The 26,530-nt window shown below is 43.0% G+C and overlaps 3 protein-coding genes across 4 annotated transcripts; all 3 read right to left on the bottom strand.

Annotated features, from left to right (window-relative positions):
- Nucleotides 1-100: 100 nt before the first annotated feature.
- On the bottom strand, nucleotides 101-13,672 carry LOC111970196 (ADP-ribosylation factor-like protein 8B-A). 2 transcript variants are annotated; one of them, XM_023996790.2, is made up of 7 exons: nucleotides 13,400-13,672; nucleotides 6,637-6,717; nucleotides 6,462-6,535; nucleotides 5,156-5,249; nucleotides 4,966-5,033; nucleotides 2,586-2,656; nucleotides 101-2,372 (listed from the first exon to the last, which is right to left on the bottom strand). In XM_023996790.2, the coding sequence occupies exons 1-7, from the start codon at nucleotides 13,520-13,522 to the stop codon at nucleotides 2,323-2,325; spliced, it is 561 nt and encodes a 186-aa protein (XP_023852558.1). In that variant the 5' UTR covers nucleotides 13,523-13,672; the 3' UTR covers nucleotides 101-2,322. The 2 variants fall into 2 exon arrangements, with proteins under 2 accessions (XP_023852558.1, XP_070301904.1); XM_070445803.1 differs by lacking the exon at nucleotides 13,400-13,672 and adding an exon at nucleotides 11,688-12,164.
- A 685-nt stretch (nucleotides 13,673-14,357) lies between these two features.
- LOC111972642 (tumor necrosis factor receptor superfamily member 9-like) lies at nucleotides 14,358-18,222 on the bottom strand. Its single transcript, XM_023999698.2, has 7 exons — nucleotides 18,037-18,222; nucleotides 17,630-17,755; nucleotides 17,063-17,197; nucleotides 16,822-16,909; nucleotides 16,639-16,709; nucleotides 15,288-15,422; nucleotides 14,358-15,103 (listed from the first exon to the last, which is right to left on the bottom strand). Exons 1-7 carry the CDS (start codon nucleotides 18,164-18,166, stop codon nucleotides 14,946-14,948), a joined length of 843 nt encoding a protein of 280 aa, XP_023855466.1. The 5' UTR covers nucleotides 18,167-18,222; the 3' UTR covers nucleotides 14,358-14,945.
- A 3,051-nt stretch (nucleotides 18,223-21,273) lies between these two features.
- LOC111973549 (tumor necrosis factor receptor superfamily member 10C-like) lies at nucleotides 21,274-23,516 on the bottom strand. The gene is made up of 7 exons (XM_024000957.1): nucleotides 23,408-23,516; nucleotides 22,811-22,939; nucleotides 22,651-22,723; nucleotides 22,368-22,483; nucleotides 21,705-21,839; nucleotides 21,481-21,594; nucleotides 21,274-21,305 (listed from the first exon to the last, which is right to left on the bottom strand). The coding sequence occupies exons 1-7, from the start codon at nucleotides 23,514-23,516 to the stop codon at nucleotides 21,274-21,276; spliced, it is 708 nt and encodes a 235-aa protein (XP_023856725.1).
- Between the last annotated feature and the right edge of the window lie 3,014 nt (nucleotides 23,517-26,530).

Raw genomic sequence — 26,530 nt, 5'->3', positions numbered from 1 at the left:
CGACATTTGTTTGCGGATCTGATGTTTTCGAGTTAAAAATCATAGTTTGAGACTATTGGTAGTAGGCTATGATTATTGGTACAAGTATTAGTCCAATGAGTGTAGTCAAATGTTGTCCTTAATTTTAATGACAAAGTTAATCTTTAAGCATAGTTTACATTTTTTATCCACCCAGATAACATATTTACAAAATAATTCCAAAGTATTGACACCATAAATATATATTTCAAAAATGCACCACAGAAAATATCGCAACTGAGGGTGAACGATAACAGTACAATGTCTAAATTAAAAAGCATGCCTTTTTATTTCTTGAATATATAGGAGTGGTGTTTTCTCTTTGCTCAGGAAGGCACACTTTGCATGCTGTTTGCTTCAGAGATGAGATATTGCACAAGGCACTTTGAATTCTGCCACTCTCTCTCAGCTCATTGACCGCAGTAGACATAATTCCACTGAGGCAAATTACAAACAAGGCTGATAACCACACAACCAACACACTATCTTGACCATCAGTACATTAATATAAAATATCCATATACGCTCACATAAGTAAAAAATCTTAACAGCTTGATATTTGTACAGACCTAGCTACTGAACTATTTACATAATTCATTGCTCAAAAAAAAGAAGAAATTTCCAAGACAAACATTTTTGATTTGGCAAAAAAAAAGGCAAAGGCCATAAAGCAGTTAATCTCACAGTAGAAGATGACAGAGACAAGACGGGAAACCAGAAAGTCCATTTACTTTCCCAGTGACTTATATTAACATACACTATAAATACAAGCGTATGTGGACACCCCTTCAAATTAGTGGATTTGTCTATTTCAGCCACACCCGTTGCTGACAGGTGTATAAAATAAAGCACACTGCCATGCAATCTCCATAGACAAACATTGGCAGTGGAATGGCACGTACTGAAGAGCTCAGTCACTTTCAATGTGGCACCGTCATAGGATGCCACCTTTCCAACAAGTCAGTTCGTCAAATTTCTCCCCTGGTCAACTAAGTGCTGTTATTGTGAAGTGGAAACTTCTTTGAGCAACAACGGCTCAGTGGTAGGCCACACAAGCTCACAGAACGGGACCGCCATCTGTACTCAGTTGCAACACTCACTGCCGAGTTCCAAACTGCCTCTGGAAGCAACATCAGCACAAGAACTGTTCGTCAGGAGCTTCATGAAATGGGTTTCCCATGGCCAAGCAGCCGCACACAAGCCTAAGATCATCATGCACAATGCCAAGCGTCAGCTGGAGTGGTGTAAAGCTTGCCACGATTGGACAATGAAGCAGTGGAAACGCGTTCTCTCGAGTGATGAATCACGCTTCATCCTCTGGCAGTCCGACGGACAATTCTGGGTTTGGCGGATGCCAGGAAAGTTCTACCTGCCCAAATGCATAGTGCCAGTTGTAAAGTTTGGTGGAGGAGGACTAATGGTCTGGTGCTGTTTTTCATGGTTCAATTTAGGTCCCTTAGTTCCAGTGAAGGGAAATCTTAACGCTACAACATACAATGACATTCTAGATAATTCTGTGCTTCCAACTTTATGGCAACAGTTTGGGGAAGACCCTTTCCTGTTTTAGCATGACAATGCCCCCGTGCACAAAGCGAGGTCCATACAGAAATGGTTTGTCGAGATCGGCGTGGAAGAACTTGACTGGCCTGCACAGAGCCCTGACCTCAACCCCATCAAACACCTTTTTTGATGAATAGGACCGCCGACTGCGAGCCAGGCCTAGGAGGGACCAACTCCATATTAATGCCCATGATTTTGGAATGAGATGTTCGACAAGCAGGTGTCCACATACTTTTGGTAATGTAGTTATGTCTTATTTTCCCTATAGCTTCACACAGGACTGTCTGGAGAACATGTATAATGATGAGGCCCCAGTCAGTGGCTAAACAACCCATCCTGAGGGTGTAGGATCGCTACACTAGTGTTATAGACATTCGGACTTACAGGTGTGGGATACGCCTGTCGTTCAGCCCATAGAATGGGCTGAACAGAGAGACTAAACCTCTCTCTGTTCAGGAGACTGAAGTAGCACCTCATGGCAGAGGTGTAATGCCCATTCTGTGACTCATGGGATGTGGTATTTGGTATTGACCAGGGGCTACCATCTTTTAGTAGTGCAGTAGTATGGGGTTTTGTGGGGGAGAATCATTGGATAAAATTAGAACAACAGGGAGTAACGGGCAGGGTGCACAGTGCAGCATCGGAGTTGGAGGGAACACTGTACATGTGTGAACAGAGAGTGAACAGGGTGTGGCATGAGGGTAACATTGAAGATAGATCTGGGAGAACAGAGTTCCTGTACTTTCAGCTTCTCCCAGATTTGGAGTGTTGGATGAGCCACTGCAGTGTGATATCTGGAAGGCAGGAGACGCATGGGGGTCAGTGTGAGACAGGAGAGACAGCAGGTGAAACACGAGACGCCTACAGTGGTGGGTAAGTATGATTCGGGATACACAGGTTTATATATGTAGCCACTTTGGGTGCACCATGTTATTGTTCATTTGTTTCCTCTCCTCCAGCCTTCCATTCAGACAAGCAAACCGTTCCACCATCACCATCTTACTCACCTATGTTGTCTCTCGCTTTGCAGGAAATAGAGTAGCAGCAAATCTCTCTGTCTTGAATAGCTGCCAAATTCCTGTAGAAAGAAAGCGGTAAAAAAAACTGATAACCTGCTATCAACTGTTATGTTGGTGTTAATATTAACTGGCCAACAGAGGGAGCTGTTTCCTTTTGAAAACCTGTATAATTTCTAAAAGCAGTACAGTACTAGCAAGGAGTTTCTAAACCCAGAGGTGCAACATCGCAAGACTTCTGGGACAAGACTTCTGGGAAACCTTGCGAAGCAGACCAGGCTGGGGTTTGAGAAGTGAAACATTCTTCCTTAGTTCATTTTCTCAAAATGTAAAGGCACAACATTCGAGCCAATGACTTAAGTAGTTAGTGTTGAGCGACTAGTGCTTTTGAGATCAGTTCGGTTTTGATTCGATTATTGAAAAAATCACGGTTTTGCATTATGTCGGTTGAATGCTGTAAAACAGTGACTACCCATTACTGTTATCACTTATTAACCATCATTTATTCACATTACTATACTTTAATAAAATATTTCAGTTGTGTATATTACATTTGTTTTATTTGATGACTTTATTACTTAATTCCAAGTCATCTCTATAGAGCTGCTGCCCATGCTGTCTGACAAAATGAATATTTTAGTAGTTCTTCAAAGTAAATAGCGCTTACTTTTTATGGCTTTTGAATACTAACTATCAATCACTTAGATCATGTATTTTCAGGTTAAGATGCCTAGCGAAGCAACTGCTCTCGCTTTCTCCCTCTCTCCTAAAGTAGCAGGCATAAAAGGAACACACAGACCAGACAAGGCGCGCAATGGATTATGGTAATTGTAGTTCATTACCAAGCATTGAGCTCACAGAAAAAAACTGAATGAAAGGGAATTCAAATAATTGAAACATCGGCAAAATTAGTTGTTTAAAACCCGAAAAATGACAAAGGTTGGTCAATCGCTCAGTGCTATAAGTAATTGAACATGTTATTACTCCAACCTCGTGAAAGTGACAAACTGGCATGCTTTCATCCCCACCCCGTCTAATCAAAGGAGTGCCTTTGATTTGACGGCCTGTAAATGCACAGTTTGGCACAAGACAACCTTCAAACCCGATGACGTGTTTCTGCGCATGAGCTTAGCTAGCCAACGTCGCCTACAAGCGTGATCAGGGATTTCTACTGGTGAAGCAGTTTGTGCCCATCTTCATACTGTACTGTATTTGGTACAAGTGACAAAAGAATGCAATGTTTCTCTATGAAAAAGGAGAACAAAGCTTATAAAAAAAGGCATGCCTAGAAAAAGTCAAACTTCTCTTCTAAAATAAAACCATTAGGTCTTTGCTGATGTGAGATTAGTAAAAGGATAGCAGTGTTCAAAACTTCAAGAATGGTAACTAATCTTCCAAGGTAGTTATGGTCATAAGTATAGAGATTTGAAAAAATAACAATAGAAAATGTGACTACAATATCTAACGTCTTGGGGACCTGACCAAATTCACATAGAAATGTCAGTTATAGATCTTTCATTCTCATTGAAACCGAGTCAAAGTGTTAGATCTGTTCTATGTGCGCTATTTCAATGCTTTCCGTTTTTTAAGTTTAGTTTTTGTACTTTTGGTTTTGTACACCAGCTTCAAACATCCAAAACAACATTATTTTTAGTTATTGCAAAGGTATTTCACAGCGGTTTAGATGGTACAATGATTCTCTACACAATGGACTGCTTGTTTTGTCACAAACTGAAATTATGGCAAATTATTAMAATTTTTGAAACCAGGAAATGGTGGAATGATTTCTGCATAGTGCATCTTTAAATAAGTAATTGTGTGTGATGAATGTCTTTGTACTGCTACTATATTAGTGTATCCATCTTGAAGTGGATAAGCACAGCCAAGGACACAGCATGGAAGAAAACTGAAAAGCTCTTTTTTTAAAGTTTGTAGAAGAAACAATTGTGACATCAGTGATGCCATCACCATTTCATAAGTACCCTGTTAAACCTGAAATATTATGAAAAGCACWTGATCAGAATATACAAAGGCCCTAACTCACAATGGCAATGTTCAATATCCATCTCCAGACTTTTCAAATCGGGGAGGGGGGGAACCACAATGGAAATAAGTCTGACTTTGTGATATCCCCATCACTTTTTAAAATGTATGTACAGTGTGTATACATGTGTTGGCAATAAAAATCAATCAAGGCACAGTAAGAGAGGGACCCCTCCTCTGTCATTTAGTTAGAATGAGTATACTCAACTTTAAAAAAGGGGATGTAGAGTTGATTCACACTACCTCAGCTCAGATGGATCAGATGCTGTGTGATTACTGCTGTGGGTTTACTACTAGGAAACACCTCATCTTTTCTCTTCATACTTACATGTTTTCAATGAGCTGCTTCTCGTCTAGAGCACTGGGGATATCTCCTTTGTTGCCAAGAACCAAAATCTAAAAAGCCAAACCACAGTTTAGCTCATGTGGCAGAAAAGCTTGCTGATCATATTAAGAAACTCTTGTCATTTACATGAATTCATTCAATTCAGCAGTTTCAGAAGTGTAGGCTTACTTACAGGAATTCCTTGCAACTGAGGCTTGTCTAACAAATTGTGCAGCTCATTCCTGGAAGCCTCCACCTTCTCACGGTCAGCTGCATCCACCATGTATCTAAAGAAATCAAATATTTAAAAGACATGGCACAAGTTTACAAACGCATAGAAAATAATGTTATGTATACAGTAAAGAATTGGACGTGCTCAAAACATACCCAACTCAATATTCGACCACTGACTGGTATTCACTGAACGTGTCTCTTAAAACTTCTCTAGGGTAGGGGGCAGCATTCGGAATTTTGGATGAAAAGCATGCCCAAATTAAACTGCCTGGTTCTCGGGCCCAGAAGATATGATATGCATATAACTGGTAGATTTCGATAGAAAACTCGAAAGTTTCCAAAACTGTTAAAATAGTGTCTGTGAGTATAACAGAACTGATTTGGAAAACCTGAGAAATCCATTCAGGAAGCAGGATTTTTTTCTGTTTTGTAGTTTTTATTCAATGCCATTACAGTATCCATTGACTTAGGACTCAAATTGCAGTTCCTATGCCTTCCACTAGATGTCAAGGCTTTAGAAATTGTTTCAGGCTTGTATTCTGAAGAATGAGGGAGTAAGAGCAGTCTGAATGAGTGGACCCTGCCGTGTCAGAGCTTTTTCATGCGCGCGACCGAGAGAGTGCCTTTCATGTTTACCTTTTATATTGATGACGTTATTGTCCGGTTGAAATATTATCGATTATTTAGGCTAAAAACAACCTGAGGATTGAATWTAAAAATCGTTTGACATGTTTTTATGAACTTTACGGATACAATTTGGATTTTTTTMMGMMGGTTTCTGGATATAAAAAGAGACTTTATCGAACAAAAGGAACATTTGAGTAAATTAATGTCTTCTGAGTGCAACCATATGAAGATCATCAAAGGTAAGGGATTAATTTTCTCTCTATTCCTGACTTGTGTAACTCTTCTACTTGGCTGGTTACTGTTTGTAATGATTTGTCTGCTGGGCTATGTTCTCAAATAATCGTAAGGTATGCTTTCGCCGTAAAGCATTTTTWAAATCTGACACCGTGGTTGGATTCACAAGAAGTTAATCTTTAAACCTATGTAAAATATGTTTTGTTTTCTGAATTTTTATAATGAGTATTTCTGTATTTGAATTTGGCTCCCTGCAGTTTCACTGGCTGTTGAAGAGGTGGGACGCTAACGTCTCACGTACCCTAGAGATTAAGACAAACAGAACAATCAACAGTCCTGTACACTTCCTGAATTTAAATTGTACCCATGCAGACTGACAGGAAAGGACAAACTCAGATACTCACACAATTGCGTTAACTCCCCGACAGTAACGTTCCCACATGCTCCTGAACCTCGGCTGCCCTCCTATATCCCAGATCTGGAAAAGCAGAGGTCCCACATTTTTTTTATCATGCAGTAGGTAGATTGCCACTGTGAAACAGTACAGTAGCCTACATACTGTAGTGACTGAAGACCTACCTTGATGTTAACGTTGCCTTTTGTGACCTTCCTCATGTTGAATCCTACTGTAGGGATCATGTCTTCACTAAAATGCCCAGACTAAACAAGAAGAGAAAAGACCATTGATCACCTTTGAGTGATTGTACAAGCTGAGCTGACATGGAACAAGCTGAGCTGACATGGAACAAACATGGAAAAGCTAGGTCAAAGTGTTCCTAATTCTAACATGTCCTCTGGAATTGCCACCTGTATACAAGGCCTAACTAAAATGGTATACCAGAGACATAAACCTAATTGTCGTGGCTGGGTTGCATTCGTAAATTCACACTGGCTATCTACTCAGATTTGACAGCACTCGTCTGAGTGTGCCAGAGCGCGAAATAACTGATGAATTTACGAATGCCCAATACCCGATGAATAACACCAGCAGCATACCATCCTGTATACCACTGCTGGCTTGCTTCTGAAGCTAAGCAGGGTTGGTCCTGGTCAGTCCCTGGATGGGAGACCAGATGCTGCTGGAAGTGGTGTTGGAGGGCCAGTAGGAGGCACTCTTTCCTCTGGTCTAAAAAAGATCCCAATGCCCCAGGGCAGTGAAATATGTTTGGAATGCAGACAGGTTTTAAAGGAGACAATTTGTCCGTTTGTCACCAACGCCCCATATACCACTGTGACCTGTATGCTCTCGTCAACTGGCCCTCGCTACATATTRGTCGCCAGACCCACTGGCTCCAGGTCATCTATAAGTCTTTGCTAGGTAAAGCTCCGCCTTATCTCAGCTCACTGGTCACCATAACAGCACGCACTCCAGCAGGTATATCTCACTGGTCATCCCCAGAGCCAACACCCACTTTGGCCACCTTTCCTTCCAGTTCTCTGCTGCCAATGACTGGAATGAATTGCAAAAATCAATGAAGTTGGAGACTTATATCTCCCTCACCAACTTTAAGCATCAGCTATCTGAGCAGCTTACCGATCGCGGCTGCTGTACACAGCCTATCTGTAAATAGCCCAACTACCTACCTCATCCCGATATTGTTATTTACTTTTTTGCACACCACTATTTCTACTTGCACATCATCATCTGCATATCTATCACTTCAGTGTTAATTTGCTAAATTGTAATTACTTCGCTACTATGGCCTATTTATTGCCTTACCTCCTTACTCCATTTGCACACACTCTATATAGATTTTTCTATTGTGCTATTGACTGTACTTTTGTTTATCCTATGTGTAAATCTGTGTTGTCACACTGCTTTGCTTTATCTTGGCCAGGTCGCAGTTGTAAATGAGAACTTGTTCTCAACTGGCCTACCTGATTAAATAAAGGTGAAATAAATAAAAATCTTCTATCGCCTAAGAACCCTGTCTTATGAGAATAGGTGCAGGGAGGGAGAGAGAATTTAAAGGTCCAATGCAGTCATTTTTTTACGCAATATTACATAATTTCTGGGTAACAATTAAGTACCTTGTGATTGAAACGTTTACATTTTTAAAAAGAAATAGCTTCTTAGCAATTTCTCAAGCAAGAATTGTGCTAGGACTGACTGGGAGTGGTCTAAGTGGGGAGGGGATAACTGAAAACTAGCCATTATTGGCAAATCACCTTTCAAACAGCTCTTACACTAAAAAGGGCATTTTCATAATATTATTCCAACCGCAGTGTGGAAATATAAAACATAGGAATATCACGTTTTTGAATGCACTGGGCCTTTAAAAGAGCAATGCGAATAGTGTCTTTTTAGCCAACCCTAAATCATAGGCTACACTCGATGACAGAGAAACAATTGAAGTCATTCTGCAGTCAACTGTCTTTGCCCTTTACTTGAACCCAAACAGTCTCTGAGCAAGACATATGCTTTGTCTGCCGCACACTAGTAACCACACGACTTGATTAGTCACCTGACCAGGTCAAAGTAGAAGTGAGTGCAGTGGTCTCGTGAGTGAAGCCTGGCTGGAAACACCACCACCCTAACATATTACAACTAACCACATGGGCACTTCCCCATCAACGGCATGCATCTCATTCACTACAACACTGACTGACTCAGAATAAGTCAGTAGTGTTACTCTACATCCTATAAGAAATACCTGGAATTATAGGCTACGTGGAAAAGTTTAGGTGTTTATTATATTGGTAGAAACAGAATGCCTGGGTGTTTTGAGGCAAGAATGCTGCTGAAGGGAATCAGAGCACCGAATGGAGTGAATGGAATGATAAATCATGTGTTTATGTGTTTGATACCACTATTCCAGCCATTATTGTGAACCGTCCTCCCCTCAGCAGCCTCCACTGCATAGGTCCTCAAGTTCATCTCATTCTGTTGGAACTGTTCTGGTCAGCTAGCATCTTTCTGTCTTTGATCTTGCACATCCAAACTGCTGTGATGTCAAGAGGAAAGGATCACGATTTCCAAAGCCTAATAATCAGATTGAGAAATCCTAGTTGTAACACTAATGACAAAATGATTGCATAAGAGACCCTGGCCTGTTTGTTTAGCCAACGCAACTAGCTGAAAATCAAATTCATTGGTCGGGTACACAGTTTAGCGGGTGTTAGCTGTAAGTCATTGAGAGTGAAGACTGTGGGAGAATCTGAACTGCATTCTCCTCGGCACCTTCTCAAAACCCATTGGAGGAGAAAGCCAAAGGTTCCTCCCCTCTGACCTTCTCCTCCAATGGGTTTTGAGAAGGTGAGGAGCGAGGACGTGAGCAGTAGGGCTGTGACGGTACCAGCATAACAATGTTTTTTCCATGCCAAAAATTAACACACAAGGCAGACCAAACTCTTCGGTCCATTGAAAACCTGCTGTATGCAAAATATTGTGTGCTATAGCTTGGAAAATAAAATGTGACTCTGGATGACAACACAATGATGCTTGAGAATGCCAAGAGTGTGAAAAGCTGTCATTAAGTCAAAGAGTGGCTACTTTGAAGAAACTAAAACATGTTTAAAACTTTTTTGGTTCCTACATGATTCCATGTGTTATTTCATAGTGTTGATGTCTTCACTATTATTCTACAATGTTGAAAAAAGTAAAAATATAAAACCCTTGAATGAGTAGGTGTGTGTGTGTGTGTATGTATATATACACACATACATACAGTACCAGTCAAAAGTTAGGTCACACCTACTCATTCAAGGGTTTTTCTTTATTAGGTTGGAATAATACTGTGAAATTGTGAATATTATGATAATGCCCTTTTAGTGTAAGAGCTGTTTAAAGACAGCCGTAAATGTCAGCTTGTTTTGGTAAGAGGGAGTTTTAGCCCTCCATGGTGACATCACCATGCGGTAAATGAGTTAATAGACCAATAAAAGAGTTCCAAACCTCTGCCAATAACAGCACATTTTCAGTTTTCCCCACTCAAACCAATCCCAGATAGTCCTTGCAACCGTCTTGCTTGAGAAATAGCATTTTTTCCAATAACAAAAAAAAAAGTTTTATAGCCCAGCCTAAAAGTCTACCAGAAGGCATTATTCCTGATGTTTGGCTCATTCATAAAACATCCTCCAATTAGGCTGCAAAGGAGTCAGTTTCCTCCTTAAACCGGTAAAATTGGCACAATGACCCCCCCAAAAAAACAGGACACATTTGCAAATTCTTAATAAAAACAATTTTCCACCACCATGCTAYAGTGGCTAATACTACTTCTGGATGTTGCGTTCTGACCAGGGGCCTATTCGTTAAGACGATTCGGTTGCAAACAAAACTGGGCGGGACATACCTGAATTTGTCCAATAAAAACTGTTGTTTTACTTGTTTGGACCAATGAATACACCCCTGGGATAAACAACAGACTGCTGCAACGTAATTGGCTGAACCGGGTACGCAACAACCCGGAAGTAGCCTTAGCCACTCTAACACAGGCTGCAGTCCAAACACTTTATTTGTACCCCCTCAGCCCTTGCGCTAGTCACCTTCCCTCGGTGGAATCCCAGTCGAAAACCGGATGCAGTTTGATTGCCATCTTAAGTGGTAGGTCCAATTCACTAACGTTGCCCCCTCGACACTCGATTTAGCTCGAGGGAGCAAGTGAACAACTTTGGTCACTTGCGGGGTTGATTTGACCCACATTTCAATGCAAACTGTAGTCACATTTTCAAATATGGTGGCCACGAAGTGTCAAATTTAATCCACAAAGCTTTAAGAAAAAGTATGAAGCTTGCTAAAAAATATATATACATTGATTTTAGCATTGGAAAATTGGCTTAGTCTCATTGTAAGGAACCTATAAAACGTAGCTAGATTCATAAAACTTGGGGAAATCTGAAATGTAATGGAATAAATTACCAAACTATAAAACTAGCTAACCAGCTATGGGTAACTAGCTAGCTACATGACAGGAGTGCTAACTAGATACATTAGCTTACTATGTACATTAATAGCTTTAGGTTGGTTGTTTTTAATTAAGGTCAACATCAAGATTTCCACCAAGGCCGTTGCCTCTCCTATCATCCCTCTTCCTCACTTGGGAAAGGGACATTTAAGGTACACTCGGACGTGACGATGTAAAACGTCATTCTAGGTCCGAGGGCTGTTTACTTTGGCTGCGTTTCAAACTCATGACACGCCCTCGTCCACTTACCCTTGCCTTATGCCCTTGGGGGAATCTCCGCAACCATATTGGTCCTTGGTCCAAATGATTAGCCAAGCAAGGGAAGTTTGCAACACAAGCCCTTGTTTTCAATGYWGTTTGCGAGTGTACAATTATGTTCACTAATGGGCTTGAAACGCAAAGTAATTCAAATCGCAATGATTGTACATCCGCCAAAACATAAAACCTCAGCGTCAATATGGAGTCAACATACACGTATAAGTAAAAAATGTAAATAAGTTAGAAATTGTGCTACTAATGCACATGACGGTAATTATGTTTGGTTAGCTTTTGGGAATTGTAGAAATAAAACATCCTTCAGAAGTTCCATGTAGGCAGGCTAACATTATGTCGCTAATTAATTTGCTAGCTATCATACAGTAGGCATATAATAATAATTATATTTAATGTAAGTAGACATACAACCATAATTGACTATCGCATTTAAGGCACCCACAAGCTACCTACCGGTGGCTGAAAACACAATCGCGGGATGAACGAGTGACGAATTTCCGGGCAAGGGCAGTCCATTTAAAAATCATTCCTTCCTCCCTCGCCTTGCAAGTGTATACTCGTCAGACATCATGATACATGTACGTCATCAGTGTTTGGAATGCAGCCACGGTGGTGGAAAATAGTTGTTTTTTCAGACAGTGTTTGCGGTCTAAACACTTAAGACAAACCCTATCCCTTCAGCCCTCAAATTAAGTGGACACTACTGAGGTCGTTTTATGATGTCTAGTAACGTTATACACTTGCAGGGCAAGGGAGGAAAAAATGATTTAAATGGTCGGAAAGTCATCACTCGATGATTGTGTTCAACCACCGGTAGCTTATGGGTGCTTTATACGTGTAACAGTATAACTTTAGTACCGTCCCCTCGCCCTGACACGGGCGCGAACCAGGGACCCTCTGCACACATCGACAACAGTCACCCACGAAGCGTCGTTACCCATCGCTCCACAAAAGCCGCGGCCCTTGCAGAGCAAGGSGAAACACTKCTKWTAKGTRTCAGAGCAAGTGACGTAACTGATTGAAARGCTASTAGCGCGTACCCGCTAACTAGCTAGCCATTTCACATCCGTTACATACGCACTACAGTCAATTATGAGTGCATGTCTACTTAAATGAAATATATAATTAATATACACCTAACGTTACTGTATGATAGCTAGCAAATGTATTAGCCAACTGACGTTAGCCTGCCTAGCTGTTACTTCTAAAGGAAAAAAATAATTTATACAATTTCCAAAAGATAACCAAACAAAAACATTTACTTTTAACGAGAATGCTTGTGCCGTCATGTGCATTAGTAGCACATGTCTAACTAATTTGCATTCGTTTTTACTTACACGTGTACGTTGACTTKTCCATTGATGTTGTTTTTAAGTTTTCGCTGACTTTGTTTTAGCGGATGTACAATCGCCGCGAATTGAATTATGGGAAGTTTCAGGCCCCGGAGTGAACATAATTAAACACTCACAAAACCCAATAAAAACGAGCGCCTTACATTGCAGACTTCCCTTGCTTGGCTAATCAGTTGGACCGTATTCCCCCAAGGGCATGTGGTAGAGGGTGTCGTTTAAGTGTTTGGAAAGCAGCCACGGTGGAAAATAGTTTGTATTTACCACTGGTTTTTTTTTTTTAAATCAGCGCGGCATTATTTTATGAACGAGCTGGTCACTGGGGGGCACGAGTGTATTACTAGCTGGGTAGAAAACATGACTAAAGGAATAATACCGCCCTGTTGTGGGCATTAAGGCTGTTGCTTGGCCTGTTGTAGCTAGTAAAAAGGGTAATTAGCTAGTTAATCCAGACGTTTTAGGAATAAACCTAGACTAGCGAGCAAAATAATATTTAGCCAAATTCCCAAAAAGTGGTTGAACAGTCTGATTATATTGCCAACAAACCACTAAAGACATCTAACTAGCAGTAGATATCTAGTTTGGAAGGTTAGCCGCGAAGTATGACTTGTGCTATTGTACGTTAACGTTAGCCACTGTAGCTGGCTGACTTTGCGTAAGACAATTGTCAGATAGGCAATCAATAATATAGATAGCAGAGGGACGATACTAAATCGATATTGCTGAAGTCGCTAACTTACCTAGTTAGTAGCCTTCTAGTTACGTAAGCACTATAACTAACTGCTAACATTAGCTACCAGCAAAATAAAAACTTACAGCTATAACGTTAACAAATGTGGTTTTCCCAGAGTGTTGAAGTCCAACCAGAGTCAACTCCATCTCCTCTTTCCAAAAGAGGGACTTGAACCAGTCCAAAAGCTGGTTTATGAATGCCAGCATCCTGAAATTGATATTACCACTCAACTTCGACAGAAAACGACCAGTGTTGTGGCGTTCGCACAKGTGTAGAGGAAATGCTTAGTGCTGTCATATGACTTGCGACCGCGCACGATGGACTCTTCCTTTCTTTAGTCTCTTCATATGCTGTCACTGGGTGAATCTCAATTGTATCCTCGTCGCGTCCTCTGTATTCCCTCCTTCTCAAAACCCATTGGATGAGAAAGTCAGAAGTCCCGCCTTTCTGACATTATCCTCCAATGGGTTTAGGAGGCAAGGAGAGGATGCAAGGAAGATATTGAGATTCTCCCGCTGTTCTAATTCTGTCCAGTGCCCACCCTTCCTTCCTTGCGCCCTTAACTATGCTKAATTTTGATCGTTTCTATCTATCCTTCCAATTTTGATAGATTTGCGAACACTGTCACAATGTTCAGCAGCCTATCGTGCACTGCTTGATAAAACAAATCACAGATACTTATCTTAACTACCTCTTCCCCTACTGTATTTATTTATCTCCTTTGCACCCCATTATTTCTATTTCTACTTTGCACATTCTTCCACTGCAAATCTACCATTCCAGTGTTTTACTTGCTATATTGTATTTACTTTGCCACCATGGCCTTTTTTTGCCTTTACCTCCCTTACCTCACCTCATTTGCTCACATCATATATAGACTAATTTTTCTACTGTATTATTGACTGTATGTTTGTTTTACTCCATGTCTAACTCTGTGTTGTTGTATGTGTCGAACTGCTTTGCTTTATCTTGGCCAGGTCGCAATTGTAAATGAGAACTTGTTCTCAACTTGCCTACCTGGTTAAATAAAGGTGAAATAAATAAAATTATAAAATTGTTCATTTATTCTTAAACAAAAAAGTACAGTAATAAGCCTTTTTATGATCTGTACAGGGAAACACCTTTGTAGAAGGTCACATTTTATAGGCAATCATACCCACTTATACAATCAAGTGAATCGACACAATAGCCTACACATTGTTAATGGAACTTATATTAATTTGACATTGATTGCATTGATTTCACTTGTTCAAATCTTGTTTAAAAATGAAAGAAAGTAATATCAGGAATTAGAAGATGCCTCTACATGTTTTTGTCATAGCTGAGAGAACAGTTAATGTTCTTATCAGTCATTTACATGAGTATTATTATTACTCTTAAGAAATAGTAAAAAAAAAAAAAAAAAGTATTAATTGTGCAAAAAAAGTAAGAAAAGCTGTAGAAATAATAATTAGTAATGATGAAAGACTGCACAAATGAAGGAAGCAAGCGATAAACAAGATTACAAAATACAGGGGAATTATAGGTGGCTTAATGCACGTTGTTTCTGTAGAAGACTTGAATTTGTTCACTTGGGACTAGCTGCCATGCTATCTCTGAAATAAAAGCACTCCTGCAACACATGTCAGATCATACAGTGGAGATGCTTTCCATTGACAGCAGACTCTGGCTGGCATGGTCCTTGGTACAAGCCTGCTGGATGAGCAGGCCACCACTCTCCTCCTTTGACAGCGGGCAGACACATATATCTGAGGAAGCGATGGAAGTACTTGTAGCAGGGCAGTTCACTAAGGGAGAAAGGGTTGTGAAAAGGTTGTTTTGTACACGTCACTATTTTAACTTGAACTTTACATCTGAATACTGTAATTAATTTGAGAATACAATGTTGCCTATGCTTTATGTTCCAAAGAATTTCAAAATGACCGACACACCGTGTCAACGACTTAACCTATTCTATGGTAGGCTACTCACTGGCTTTAAGCTTCTTGTGTCTGATTATCCTGATGCAGGCTTGAGTGAGGAACACCAGGAGGGTGACAGTAAAGAAGAAGGCGCCAATGGCCAGAATCAGCTGAATGGAACACCCGTCCTCTTTGCTTCCTGTCGCTGATGAACAGTCAAACAATTAGATCTACCCAAATACACTACATGGCCAAAAATGTGTACGCCCCTTCAAATTAGTGGTTTCGGATATTTCAGCCACACCCGTTGCTGACAGGTGTATAAAATTGAGGACACAGCCATGCAATCTCCATAGACAAACATCGGCAGTAGAATGGCCCATACTGAAGAGTTCAGTGACTTTCAACGTGGCACCGTCATAGGATGCCACCTTACCAACAAGTCAGTTTGTCAAATTTCTGCTCTGCTAGAGCTGCCTCTGTCAAATGTAAGTGTTTTTATTGTGTAGTGGAAACTTCTAGGAGCAACAACGCTGCAAAGTGGTAGGCACACAAGCTCACAGAACGAGACCGCTGAGTACTGAAGTGCGTACAGCGTAAAAATCATCTGTCCTCAGTTGCAACACTCACTACCGAGTTCCAAACTGCCTCTGGAAGCAACATCAGCACACAAACTGTTCATTGGGAGCTTCATGAAATGGGTTTCATTGGCCGAGCAGCCACACACAAGTCTAAGCTCAGCATGTGCAATGCCAAGTGTCGTCTGGAGTGGTGTAAAGCTCGCCGCTATTGGACTCTGGAGCAGTGGAAATGCATTCTTTGGAGTGATGAATCATGCTTCACCATCTGGCATTCCGACGGACAAATCTGGGTTTGGCGGATGCCAGGAGAACGCTACCTGCCCAACTGGATAGTGCCCACTATACATTTTGGTGGAGGACGAATAATGGTCTGGGGCTGTTTTTCATGGTTCGGGCTAGGCCCCTTAGTTCCAGTAAAGGAAAATCTTAACGCTACAGCATACAATGACATTCTAGACGATTTCATACWGTAAGGGTTTGTCGAGATCGGTGTGGAAGAACTTGACTGGCCTGCACAGAGCTGTGACTTCAACCCAATTGAACACCTTTGGGATCAATTGGAACGCCGACTGCGAGCCACATCTAATCGACCAACATCAGTGCCCGACCTCACTAATGCTTGTGGCTGAAAGGACGCATGTCCCCGCAGCAATGTTTCAACATATAGTGGAACGCTTTCCCAGAAGAGTGGAGGCTTTTATAGCATCAAAGGGGGGACTAACTTCATATTAATACACATGATTTTGGAATTAGATTTTCGACAAGCAGGTGTCCATATACTTAGTATACATTGGAAATTACTTTGGATTGTGATTTGTCTGACTGTAATTGCCAACATACCATGTATGCCACATTTTGAGTTATGGGTCTTGTTCCCAGGGAAGATCACATCAAGTCCATGTGCACTACACCTGTTGGTGACAAGGTATTACAAGTTATTTTGGAGCCACTAGAAACATTTCACATGATAGAGGAGCTCTGCTAAAAGTGATATCTGGCTATTTTTCAAAACAGTGTTCTTACTGTGTCAACAGTTTGCAGTGACCATGTTCAGTGTCAGAGTATGTGTTATTAGGACATGGGACACATTTCCAAGTGTACTCCCTGGAACCTGTGAATGGAAAACATACTTCAYGTTAGCAGTGTATGGACATGCCTGCTGATCACTTCCCCGCATTAAGATGATGTTGTTTTTTGCTGCATCATTGTTTTTTGCTGAGTCAGTGACAGGTAGTAGAGGAAGGAAAACATATGACAGTCTTACCTGTCCTTTTTAGTTCCTCCCCCTTGCGGCATTTATTTTCCTTTTCACATTTTGAGCAGACGTAGTCTGAGCACAGGAAACCAGAACCACACGAACAGTTTGCATTTGCGGTTGAGGTGCACACTCTTGTGTAGACTGCCCAGAAAAGCAACGAGAGAAAGAAGACTACCAAGTGAGAGTCTAGTAATTCAATGGAGACATTTACAAACCATTACACGAATGAACAGTGTGAGCCTCTCTGTGTGCCTGCCCCAACAGCCACCGCTTTCCTGTTATTAGTTACTTTGACCATTGAGGGTCGATCAACAATCTAAGGGTAGGACGCTAATGATTTTTAAGAGCTAGACCAAAATAATGTTTTATTTATGTCACCTGTCATCCACAGGAGGTTGGTGGCACCTTAACTGGGGAGGACGGGCTTGTGGTAATGGCTAGAGCGTAATAAGTGGAATGGTATCAAACACATGGTTTCCAGGTGTTTGATGCCATTCTATTTGCTCCATTCTGGTCATTATTGTGAGCCGTCCTCCTCTCAGCAGCCTCTTGTGCTGTCATCATAACCCTTACCTTGTTGGCATTTGAGGCARGGTTGACAGTCCTCAAAGCGGTCATTGGTCTCAGAGTAGAAGCCCACTGGGCAGTCACCACAGTCAGTTTTGGTGCTTGCTGTGCATTGCTTCTTCACAAATTTACCTATGAGCCAGCCAGTCAGAMATCAACTAAATATTAGTTCAGTTATATTCTTACATTAATAAAGTATTTGTCACATTGTGACAAAGAATTACAAGCAATGGATATATGTAAAAACATTTAACAAACACAGTATAGGGTGCCATCAAAACATTTACCGCAATAATCTGAAGGATTTAAATTTGGAATTATTATGTTATCTTTTTATAATACCATTTATGTTTCCATGATCTCCACTCCACTGAGTTGTAGTTAGTTTTTAGCTTCTAACAGGCAAGTCTTACCTGGTGGACAAAGTTCACAACATTTGCCATCTTTCTCATACGAATCATTGCATTGTTGATCAGCTGCTAAAGCCATAGTCCAAAAATACAGAAGACAGATGACTGTCATATGGATGTACTGAGTGTCCATTATGTTTAACACATTCTCCTTTCTCCCCCGATTATTTTATGTACTGTATGCAGTGACGTCAGGTATCTCTCTCTGTGTGGGTGCGTGAGTGTGTGGTAAGCAATCTAGGAAGCAAGTGTTTCTGTGACGTTTATCCAGCTGAAGCAATCTATGATGTGTACAGTATGAATGGTGTGAGTTTGACAGTAGACCTAGGTACATAAGCTGAATGTGTGAGCATCTCTCTCTTTCTCCCAATGTGCAAACRTTTTTTTCTTCCAAAAAATGTATTTGGTATCAGTGTTGCTGGGTTCATTAAAAACTCTGATGGATTTTGGATGTCCTTGGTCTTATTTKTTTTTTACAGGAACACGTCACAACTGTCACAACGCCTCTTCACAGTGACGTCAGCTGCAGATCAGGACCACAGGGAACACGAGGTAGGTGGTTGTGTGGGGCCCTAAATGTCACAATACTATCGTAGGCTACATACACAGCTATAGTTCCCCTTATTGAGTCCTCTTCTCAGCCGACAGAGCCATGGCACACACCACTCACTGCTGCCTACAACTAGGATCACACGTCACCTGGTCAACTCTACCCTTTAGTGGTGGAGACCCACTTTTATTTATTTTATAAATGTTTTATTTAACCTTTATTAAACCAGGCAAGTCAGTTAAGAACAAATTCTTATTTACGACGACAGCCTACTGGGGAACAGTGGGTTAACGGCCTTGTTCAGGGGCAGAACGGCAGATTTTTACCTTGTCAGCTCGGGGATTCGATCCAGCAACCTTTTGGTTACTGGACCAATGCTCGAACCACTAGGCCCAAAATTATTTAACTGTCTGGTTTAATTAACCTTTGATGTGCTCAGGTATATTGTTACATATACTGGTATATTTTTACAGGGGCGCAACTTTCACTGGGGATGGGGGGGACATGTTCCCCCCACATTCTGAAATAGCGTTTTTGTCTCCCCCAGTTTTATCATCGGAATGTGATACAAAACGAGGCAATGGTGTGCTTTAGGACCATGAGGATGCCTCTGAGTGGTCTGGTAGGCTGTTTGGAGTGTTTATACAACTGGATTTTGTTGTGTTGTCCCCCCCACTTGTAAAACCAAAGTTGCGCCCCTGTATTTTTATAAGCTCAGGTGTAGTGTTGCAAATATAACAGGTTGATTATGCTGATCAAAATGGAAGGAGTTACAAAAGCTTTTTACAGGAGTTACACAACATATGTCTGGTCCATGTTTACTGCTCACAGGATATATTTTTATGAAGCCAGTGATGCAACATTTTAACCAGCCTTTGTCAAGTTGCTTATGTTTCTATCATTTTGGCCTGTTAAAGTGATTATGAATTTTGACACATTTCTGTAAGTTTATGTTTTGGTAGAAGCACATGCAGAAACAGAGCCATCATCAGTGTTGCATAGATGAATTATAGAGAGATCCTGATAAATTGCTAAAGGGCCTATGTCATAATCCCTCAAAGTTCCATAAAGGTATGATAATTCTAATTCCTAATTCTATGGGTGAAATTCTAACTACTACTGGAAGGTGTGGGCCACCAGGGGGCATTAATCCTTTGGTGAGCTCACAACTGGTCCAGTCTAGTAATGGGATCCTGTGCTATTAAAAATGTTCCATCTATTAGATGAGGCTTTAAATCATGACCCTGAGGCTGAATGCATTTAGAAAAAAGGTTAAGGCTAACATGTTATTTTTTCGGTAACCTCAAGCCCAAATCAGTCTTAGTGGCTGATGTAGATTGAAATGTTTTTGATCACCCATCACTCATTTTCCATCCTATTATGCACACAATATCCCTTCATTTTGTAAAACTACATATCTACTACAACCACAGTAATGAACATTGCTGAGATATGTGAAAAGTGATGATAAAAAAGATAAAGTGGAAACTATCAGAACATGAAAAGTGATCAACAACATAAGATCTCGCTCACGATGGCAGCCTCTGTGTCACGTCCTGACCATAGTGCTTATGTGTTTTGCTTGTTTTAGTGTTGGTCAGGACGTGAGCTGGGTGGGCATTCTATGTTGTGTGTCTAGTTTGTCTGTTTCTGTGTTCAGCCTAATATGGTTCTCAATCAGAGGCAGCTGTCAATCGTTGTCCCTGATTGAGAATCATATATAGGTGGCTTGTTTTGTGTTGGGATTTTGTGGGTGGTTGTTTTCTGTGTCAGTGTTTGTGCCACACGGGACTGTGACGGTTACTTTGTTTTGTTATTTTGTAATTGTATATTGTTTTCATGTTATTAAATCATGGAAACTTACCARGCTGCACATTGGTCCTCCGATCCTTCTCGCCTRTCCTCGTCCGATGAGGAGGACGAAATAGGCTGCCGTTACACTCTGTCTTTGACTTGATGGTTTCGATTGAAAACGTGAGTGGAAGTCATACAGACTGGGTGGAAGTATCTCTCTCATTGAAAATAAGTAACAGACCTATAGCCTATCCACAGGGGGAAGACCCTACCCAGTGTCAGTGTCTGTAATGTACTGATTCTTCTCTCTATACATCCTGATACTTCTGCTCTTGCTGGGTCTTAGTTTATGTAAATGTCTCAACTCCTAAGAATGTGCATATTGACATTAGGATCATGTAAAATGTGAAAAYGTTTATTTGCAAAGACATAAACAACCACAACATTTAACACAATACACATTTTACAATATGTTGCCACATTATTTTGCCACCATAGCATTGTTTTCACATAATCTCCCTGTAAATCTAACCAGACACCTGAAGGAACAGGAAGTAGTATTTATCATTATTTTGTCAGAAGCCCATTTGTGAAAATAACATAATATCTAGATCCCCCAGCGCAGCCGAGAACAATGCTATTGTTGACAAATAGATTGAAAACAAAGTAATGTCTAAAATGCTTTTCCATAATAACAGAATACATGAGAATCAAATATTGACCATATTTTAAAAACTGTTTAAAGTTGTTTCTGGTTTAAAAGAGTGGCATTGAGAATAACAGCAACATTTTGACAATATGAATAGTTTGACAGACAGATAGCCAGGTATCTCTATCATGGCTCCCCCAAACTTGGTTGTTTTACCAGGGAAGAGGAACTGCTGTCTCCACTTTCTTCAATCTGGCCTCCGGCACATTGAGTCCTGAGCTAGGGTAGAACAATAGAGTCAGAATATACAAACAAAACAACACACAGATGACATTTCAGATTCAAGAGCCCATCAAGCTCAAATAACTACAACGCACATAATAGCTAAAGAAACTAACGTAACACTTCTCATAACTATTGTGTGACTTATAGTTTCCCTAACAGTTGCACATACATGTTCTGACAGCTGGCTTATTGTGGTCCTTGATGCAAGGAATGGTGATCAGTTTGCAGGTCACAGTGGTAAGTAGAAAAGTAAGCAGCAGGACAGTTCCGATGAGTGTCATTACTGGAAGACAGAAATAAGGCATTATTCATATAAAGCTATACAATGATCAACTGTAACACAAAGTTTTACATGAATGTATGTCATGGATGAGAGTCAAGAACAGCATTTACRTTGGCCAAAGTCTGCCGTTGAGAACTTGGGACTTTTGGTCACCTTGATAGTGGGGGCTGGTGTTAAGGTGGGGACATCAGGATGAGGGGATGACCTTTGGCTCTGGATCAATGACTTAGAAAAGGTCTGGATGGTGGACCTCCCGGGTGGCGCAGTGMTCTAGGGCACTGCATCGCAGTGCTAGCTGCGCCACCAGAGTCTCTGGGTTCGCGCCCAGGCTCTGTCGCAGCCGGCCGCGACCGGGAGGTCCGTGGGGCGACGCACAATTGGGCTAGCGTCGTCCGGGTTAGGGAGGGTTTGGCCGGTAGGGATATCCTTGTCTCATCACACTCCAGCGACTCCTGTGGCGGGCCGGGCGCAGTGCGTGCTAACCAAGGGGGCCAGGTGCACGGTGTTTCCTCCGACACATTGGTGCGGCTGGCTTCCGGGTTGGAGGCGCGCTGTGTTAAGAAGCAGTGCGGCTTTGTTGGGTTGTGCTTCGGAGGACGCGTGGCTTTCGACCTTCGTCTCTCCCGAGCCCGTACGGGAGTTGTAGCGATGAGACAAGATAGTAATTACTAGCGATTGGATACCACGAAAATTGGGGAGAAAAGGGGATAAAATGTATTTAAAAAAATAAAGAAATATAAATATAAATTTAAAAAAAGAAAAGGTCTGGATGGAGCCAGATGGGGAAGTGGTGTGTGTGGAGGAGAGGGTCTTCCCCTCTGGCTCTGAATTATCATTACAGGTCACATCTGATGTCGCACTGCCCGGAATCCTCACTCCACTCCTACACCTAAGACACAAGCAGATACACAGCCATGAGTCAGACTGCCTTAAAAATGCTTTGAAATCAATTGCAAAGGATGACAAAAAGTTCAACATTATATTGTAAATGTAAGGAGATTGCTGAATACTTTAGCAAATAGCAAAAATTGGACAAATGCTAGTTCATTTACATACTCTCGCCATTTCACACATTTAGAGTCCATTTTGGTGGTAAAGGATCCCTCCTTACATTCACGGCATATTAATCCTGAGGTGAGAAATGATATAATGCCAGTTATTTACATTTACTAATCAATCCATTAAAAAGCATCAGTATTACATGCTCCAGCTTTACCTGATGTATCCTGCTCAGACCCCTTGGCACACTTGCATATCGAAGACTCATCGTTCCTTCTAATGAATCCTGTACGACACTGACATATAGCATTGGAAGTCTTTGTGCACTCTGATACCAATTCACTGTCTGAATAAAACACAAAGATATTATAGTTTATTGATGCAAACAAACAAACGTGTCTGTGGGTTACACTGGCATATTGTATGGCTATTTGTATTGAAATCAAATGAATTTATAAAGCCCTTCTTACATCAGCTGATATCTCAAAGTGCTGTACAGAAACCCAGCCTAAAACCCCAAACAGCAAGCAATGCAGGTGTAGAAGCACGGTGGCTAGGAAAAACTCCCTAGAAAGGCCAGAACCTAGGAAGAAACCTAGAGAGGAACCAGGCTATGAGGGGTGACCAGTCCTCTTCTGGCTGTGCCGGGTGGAGATTATAACAGAACATGGCCAAGATGTTCAAATGTTCATAGTATTCAATTCAAGATTTGGTGTGGGATCATTATACAGATACTATTTTCGGTCAACAGGTCATTTGTTTACATCATGTATTAAAACTGATTGTAACTTCTTACTACATGATTATAACTTACTCTCAAGGCAGAAGGTGCAGGGTTCACATTGCTGAGAGCGATTTGGTCCTGCCTGGTATTGCCTTTCAGGGCATGGGTCACAAAATCTTCCTTTCCATCTACTTATCATCTCACCTTGATAACTTCATTCACATTATTTTCCTTGTACTGTAATTGTTGTTAACATTGGACTCATTTCACATTAGAAGTAACTTTAATAGTATCAATGGTAAAGAAAAAGTATTCAAGATATATCTACATTCATTGTACATTAGAGTATAACTCACACAATAGCACCTAATAATTAATAACTCATACTTTACCTTTTTTGCATTCGAAAGTTGCCTCCACTGCATTTAAAAAATCCTTTACAAGTGATTACACATAAATAGATGAGCACCCAGAATCTAGACAGGATCATCATATAACTTTCGCTATAGAAAAGAGCACGGCTGTCTGTGAACCTGTACAGGGGGGATTTAAGACTATATGTGTCACGCCCTGACCATAGTTTGCTTTGTATGGTAATATGTTTTGTTTGGTCATGGTGTGATCTGAGTGGGCATTCTATGTTGTATGTCTAGTTTGTCTGTTTCTGTGTTTGGCCTGATATGGTTCTCAATCAGAGACAGGTGTTAGTCGTTGTCTCTGATTGGGAACCGTATTTAGGTAGCCTGTTTTGTCATTGTGGGTTGTGGGTGATTGTCTAAGTGTAGTGTTTTTGTGTCAGCACTATTATTCATTAGCTTCACGTTCGAACGTTCGTTTTTTTGTTTATTTTGGTGTAGTTTCGTTAAGTGTTCCGTGTATATAAATATCAGATGAACACTACCACCTGCATATTGGTCCTCCGATCCTTCAAACTTCTCCACTCGTCAGATGAGGAGGACGAGACAACAGTGAACAGAATCACCCCCAACAACCGGCCCAAGCAGCGTGGTAGCGGGCAGCACAGCAGCGGCCGGAAATCCTCAGGACTCCTGATCATGGAGGAGATTTTAAATGGAGGAAGGACCCTGCAGCAGCTGGGGGAATATCGCTGCCCCAAAGCATAGCTGGAGGCAAGCGAAAGCTGAGTCGGCGGCGATATGAGGAGGCAGCACGGCAGCCGCGAAGGGTAGAGAGGCACTTTTTGGCACATGGGAGTGTGCTAAGCCAGGTACAGACCTGAGCTCAACCCCCGTGCTATATATAGCAGCGCGTTATGGTCAGGCCCGTGTTATGCGGTTAAGCGCACGGTTCGCCAGTTACGTGCCCATAGCCCGCTGCGCTAATAGGCAAGCCCCCGAAAGTGTCATGCGAGTGTCCGGCTACCACAGGGTGTATGGGTGCCCTGCCAGCGTGTCTGGTCTCCCGGTACGCCGTTTCGTTCCAGGGTAATCCTGCCAGCTCTGCGTGCTGTGTCTCCGGGTCGCTGGGAGGGTGGCAGTGCGTCCTAATCCTGGCGCTCCGCTCGTGCCGGCAATGTGGGAAGTGGAGCCTAAGAAGAGGGGGGCGTTAGTTAGGCTCCACTAGATTCTCCAGTGATTACCTCACAGCCCGGTTCAACCTGTGCCTGCACTCTGGGGGTCCGGGCTAGAGTAGTTATCATCCTGGGGAGTGGTGCAAGGCTAGCGCACCAGATGCTCCGTGCTCCCCCACAGCCCGGTCCCTTCATGGTGCCTCTCATAACACCAAGCCTCCTGGAGGTCCCCCAGCCTGGTGGGTCCTGTGTCAGCCCCAGCGCACCAGGCTGTCATCTCCCGTCTCCTCCCTACAGGTGCGCCCGTCGTCAGCGCCGCCTGAGCTGCCCGTCGTCCAAGCGCCGCCGAGCTGCCCGTCTTCCTCAGCGCCGCCCTGAGCTGCCCGTCTGTCCAGCGCTGCCTGAGCTTCTCCGTCTGTCCAGCGCCGCCTGAAGCTGCCCGTGCTGTCCAGCGCCGGCCCGTCTGTCCAGCGCCGCCACGTTCTGTCCAGCCGCCGCCCCGTCGTCCAGCGCCGTCGAGCCGCCCGTCTTGTTCCTGATCCGTCGGAAGCCGCCCGTCTGTCCTGAGCCGTCGGAGCCGCCCGTCTCCTGAGCCTGCCGGACGCCGCCCGTCTGTCCTGAGCCGCGGAGCCGCCCGATCTGTCCTGAGCCGCCGAGCCGCACGTCTGTCCTGCCAGCCGCCCGGAGCCGCCGTCTGTCCGAGCCGCCGGAAGCCGCTCCCCAGTCCTGGACCGCCCGGCTCGCCCGTCTGTCCACGCCGCCCGTCTGTATCCCAGCCCGTCGGAGCCGCTCCGTCTCCTGAGCCCGTCAGAGCCCGCCCGTCTGTCCCTGAGCCGCCGGAGCCAGCCCGTCTGTCCTGATGCCGCCGGAGCCGCCCGTCTGTCTTGAGCCGCGGAGCCGGCCCGTCTGTCCTGGCCGGCCGGGAGCCCGCCCGTCTGTCCCTGACCCGCCGGAGCCGCCCGCAGTCTGAGCCGCCCGAGCCGCGTCAGTCCTGAAGCCGCCGGAGCCGCCCGTCAGGTCATAGCCGCCGGAGCCTGCCCGTATCAGTCCTGGAGCCCCTTTAGTCAGGAGCCGCCCTCAGTTCCTGGACCGCCCTTTCATCCGGAGCCGCCCCTCAGCCGGACCGCCGCCTCGTCCGCGGAGCCGCCCCTCCAGTCCCGGCCCGCCCCTCGTCTGGAGGCGCTCCTCCTCCATGGGGGCCTGTTAGTAGGGTTGCCAGTCCAAGGTTGGGCGTGCGAGGGTCGCCGTTCCTAAGATGGCAACATGAAGCGGGTAATGACTATGGTGAGTGGGGTCCACGTCCCGCGCCAGAGCCCGCCACCCTGGCGGATAGATCCCACCCAGACAACCCCCATATGGTTTAGGTTTTGCGGCCGGAGTCCGCAACTTGGGGGGAGGGGGGTACTGCACGCCCTGACCAAGTTGCCTTGTAAGTGGGGGGGGGGGGGGGGGTTATATGTTTTTGGTCAGGGTGTGATTCTGAGTAGGACATTCAATTGTAGTCTAAGTTGTCTGTTCTGTGTTTGGCCTGATGATGTTCTCAATCAAGAGGAGGTGTTAGTCGTTGTCTTCTGATGTGGAAATCCGATTTAAGGTAGCCTGTTGTCTAATTGGTGGGTTGTGGTGATTGTTCTAAAGTGTAGTGTGTTTTTGTTTGGGCCCAGCCCCCAAAAAAAAACCTT

The sequence above is a fragment of the Salvelinus sp. IW2-2015 genome, linkage group LG1 (genome assembly GCF_002910315.2).
Source record: "Salvelinus sp. IW2-2015 linkage group LG1, ASM291031v2, whole genome shotgun sequence".
Lineage (NCBI taxonomy): Eukaryota > Metazoa > Chordata > Actinopteri > Salmoniformes > Salmonidae > Salvelinus > Salvelinus sp. IW2-2015.
Note: the sequence above shows the minus strand (reverse complement) of the source record. Positions and strands in the feature narration are given on the sequence as shown.

Coding starts and splice junctions, on each gene's coding strand:
- LOC111970196 (XM_023996790.2), bottom strand. CDS start 13,522: ATGCTGGCATTCATAAACCAGCTTTTGGACTGGTTCAAGTCCCTCTTT. Junction 6,718..13,399: donor CATTTGTTAACGTTATAGCT/GTAAGTTTTTAT, acceptor CTTCTTGTTTAG/TCTGGGCATTTTAGTGAAGA. Junction 2,657..4,965: donor AAGCAGCTCATTGAAAACAT/GTAAGTATGAAG, acceptor TTCTTTCTACAG/GAATTTGGCAGCTATTCAAG.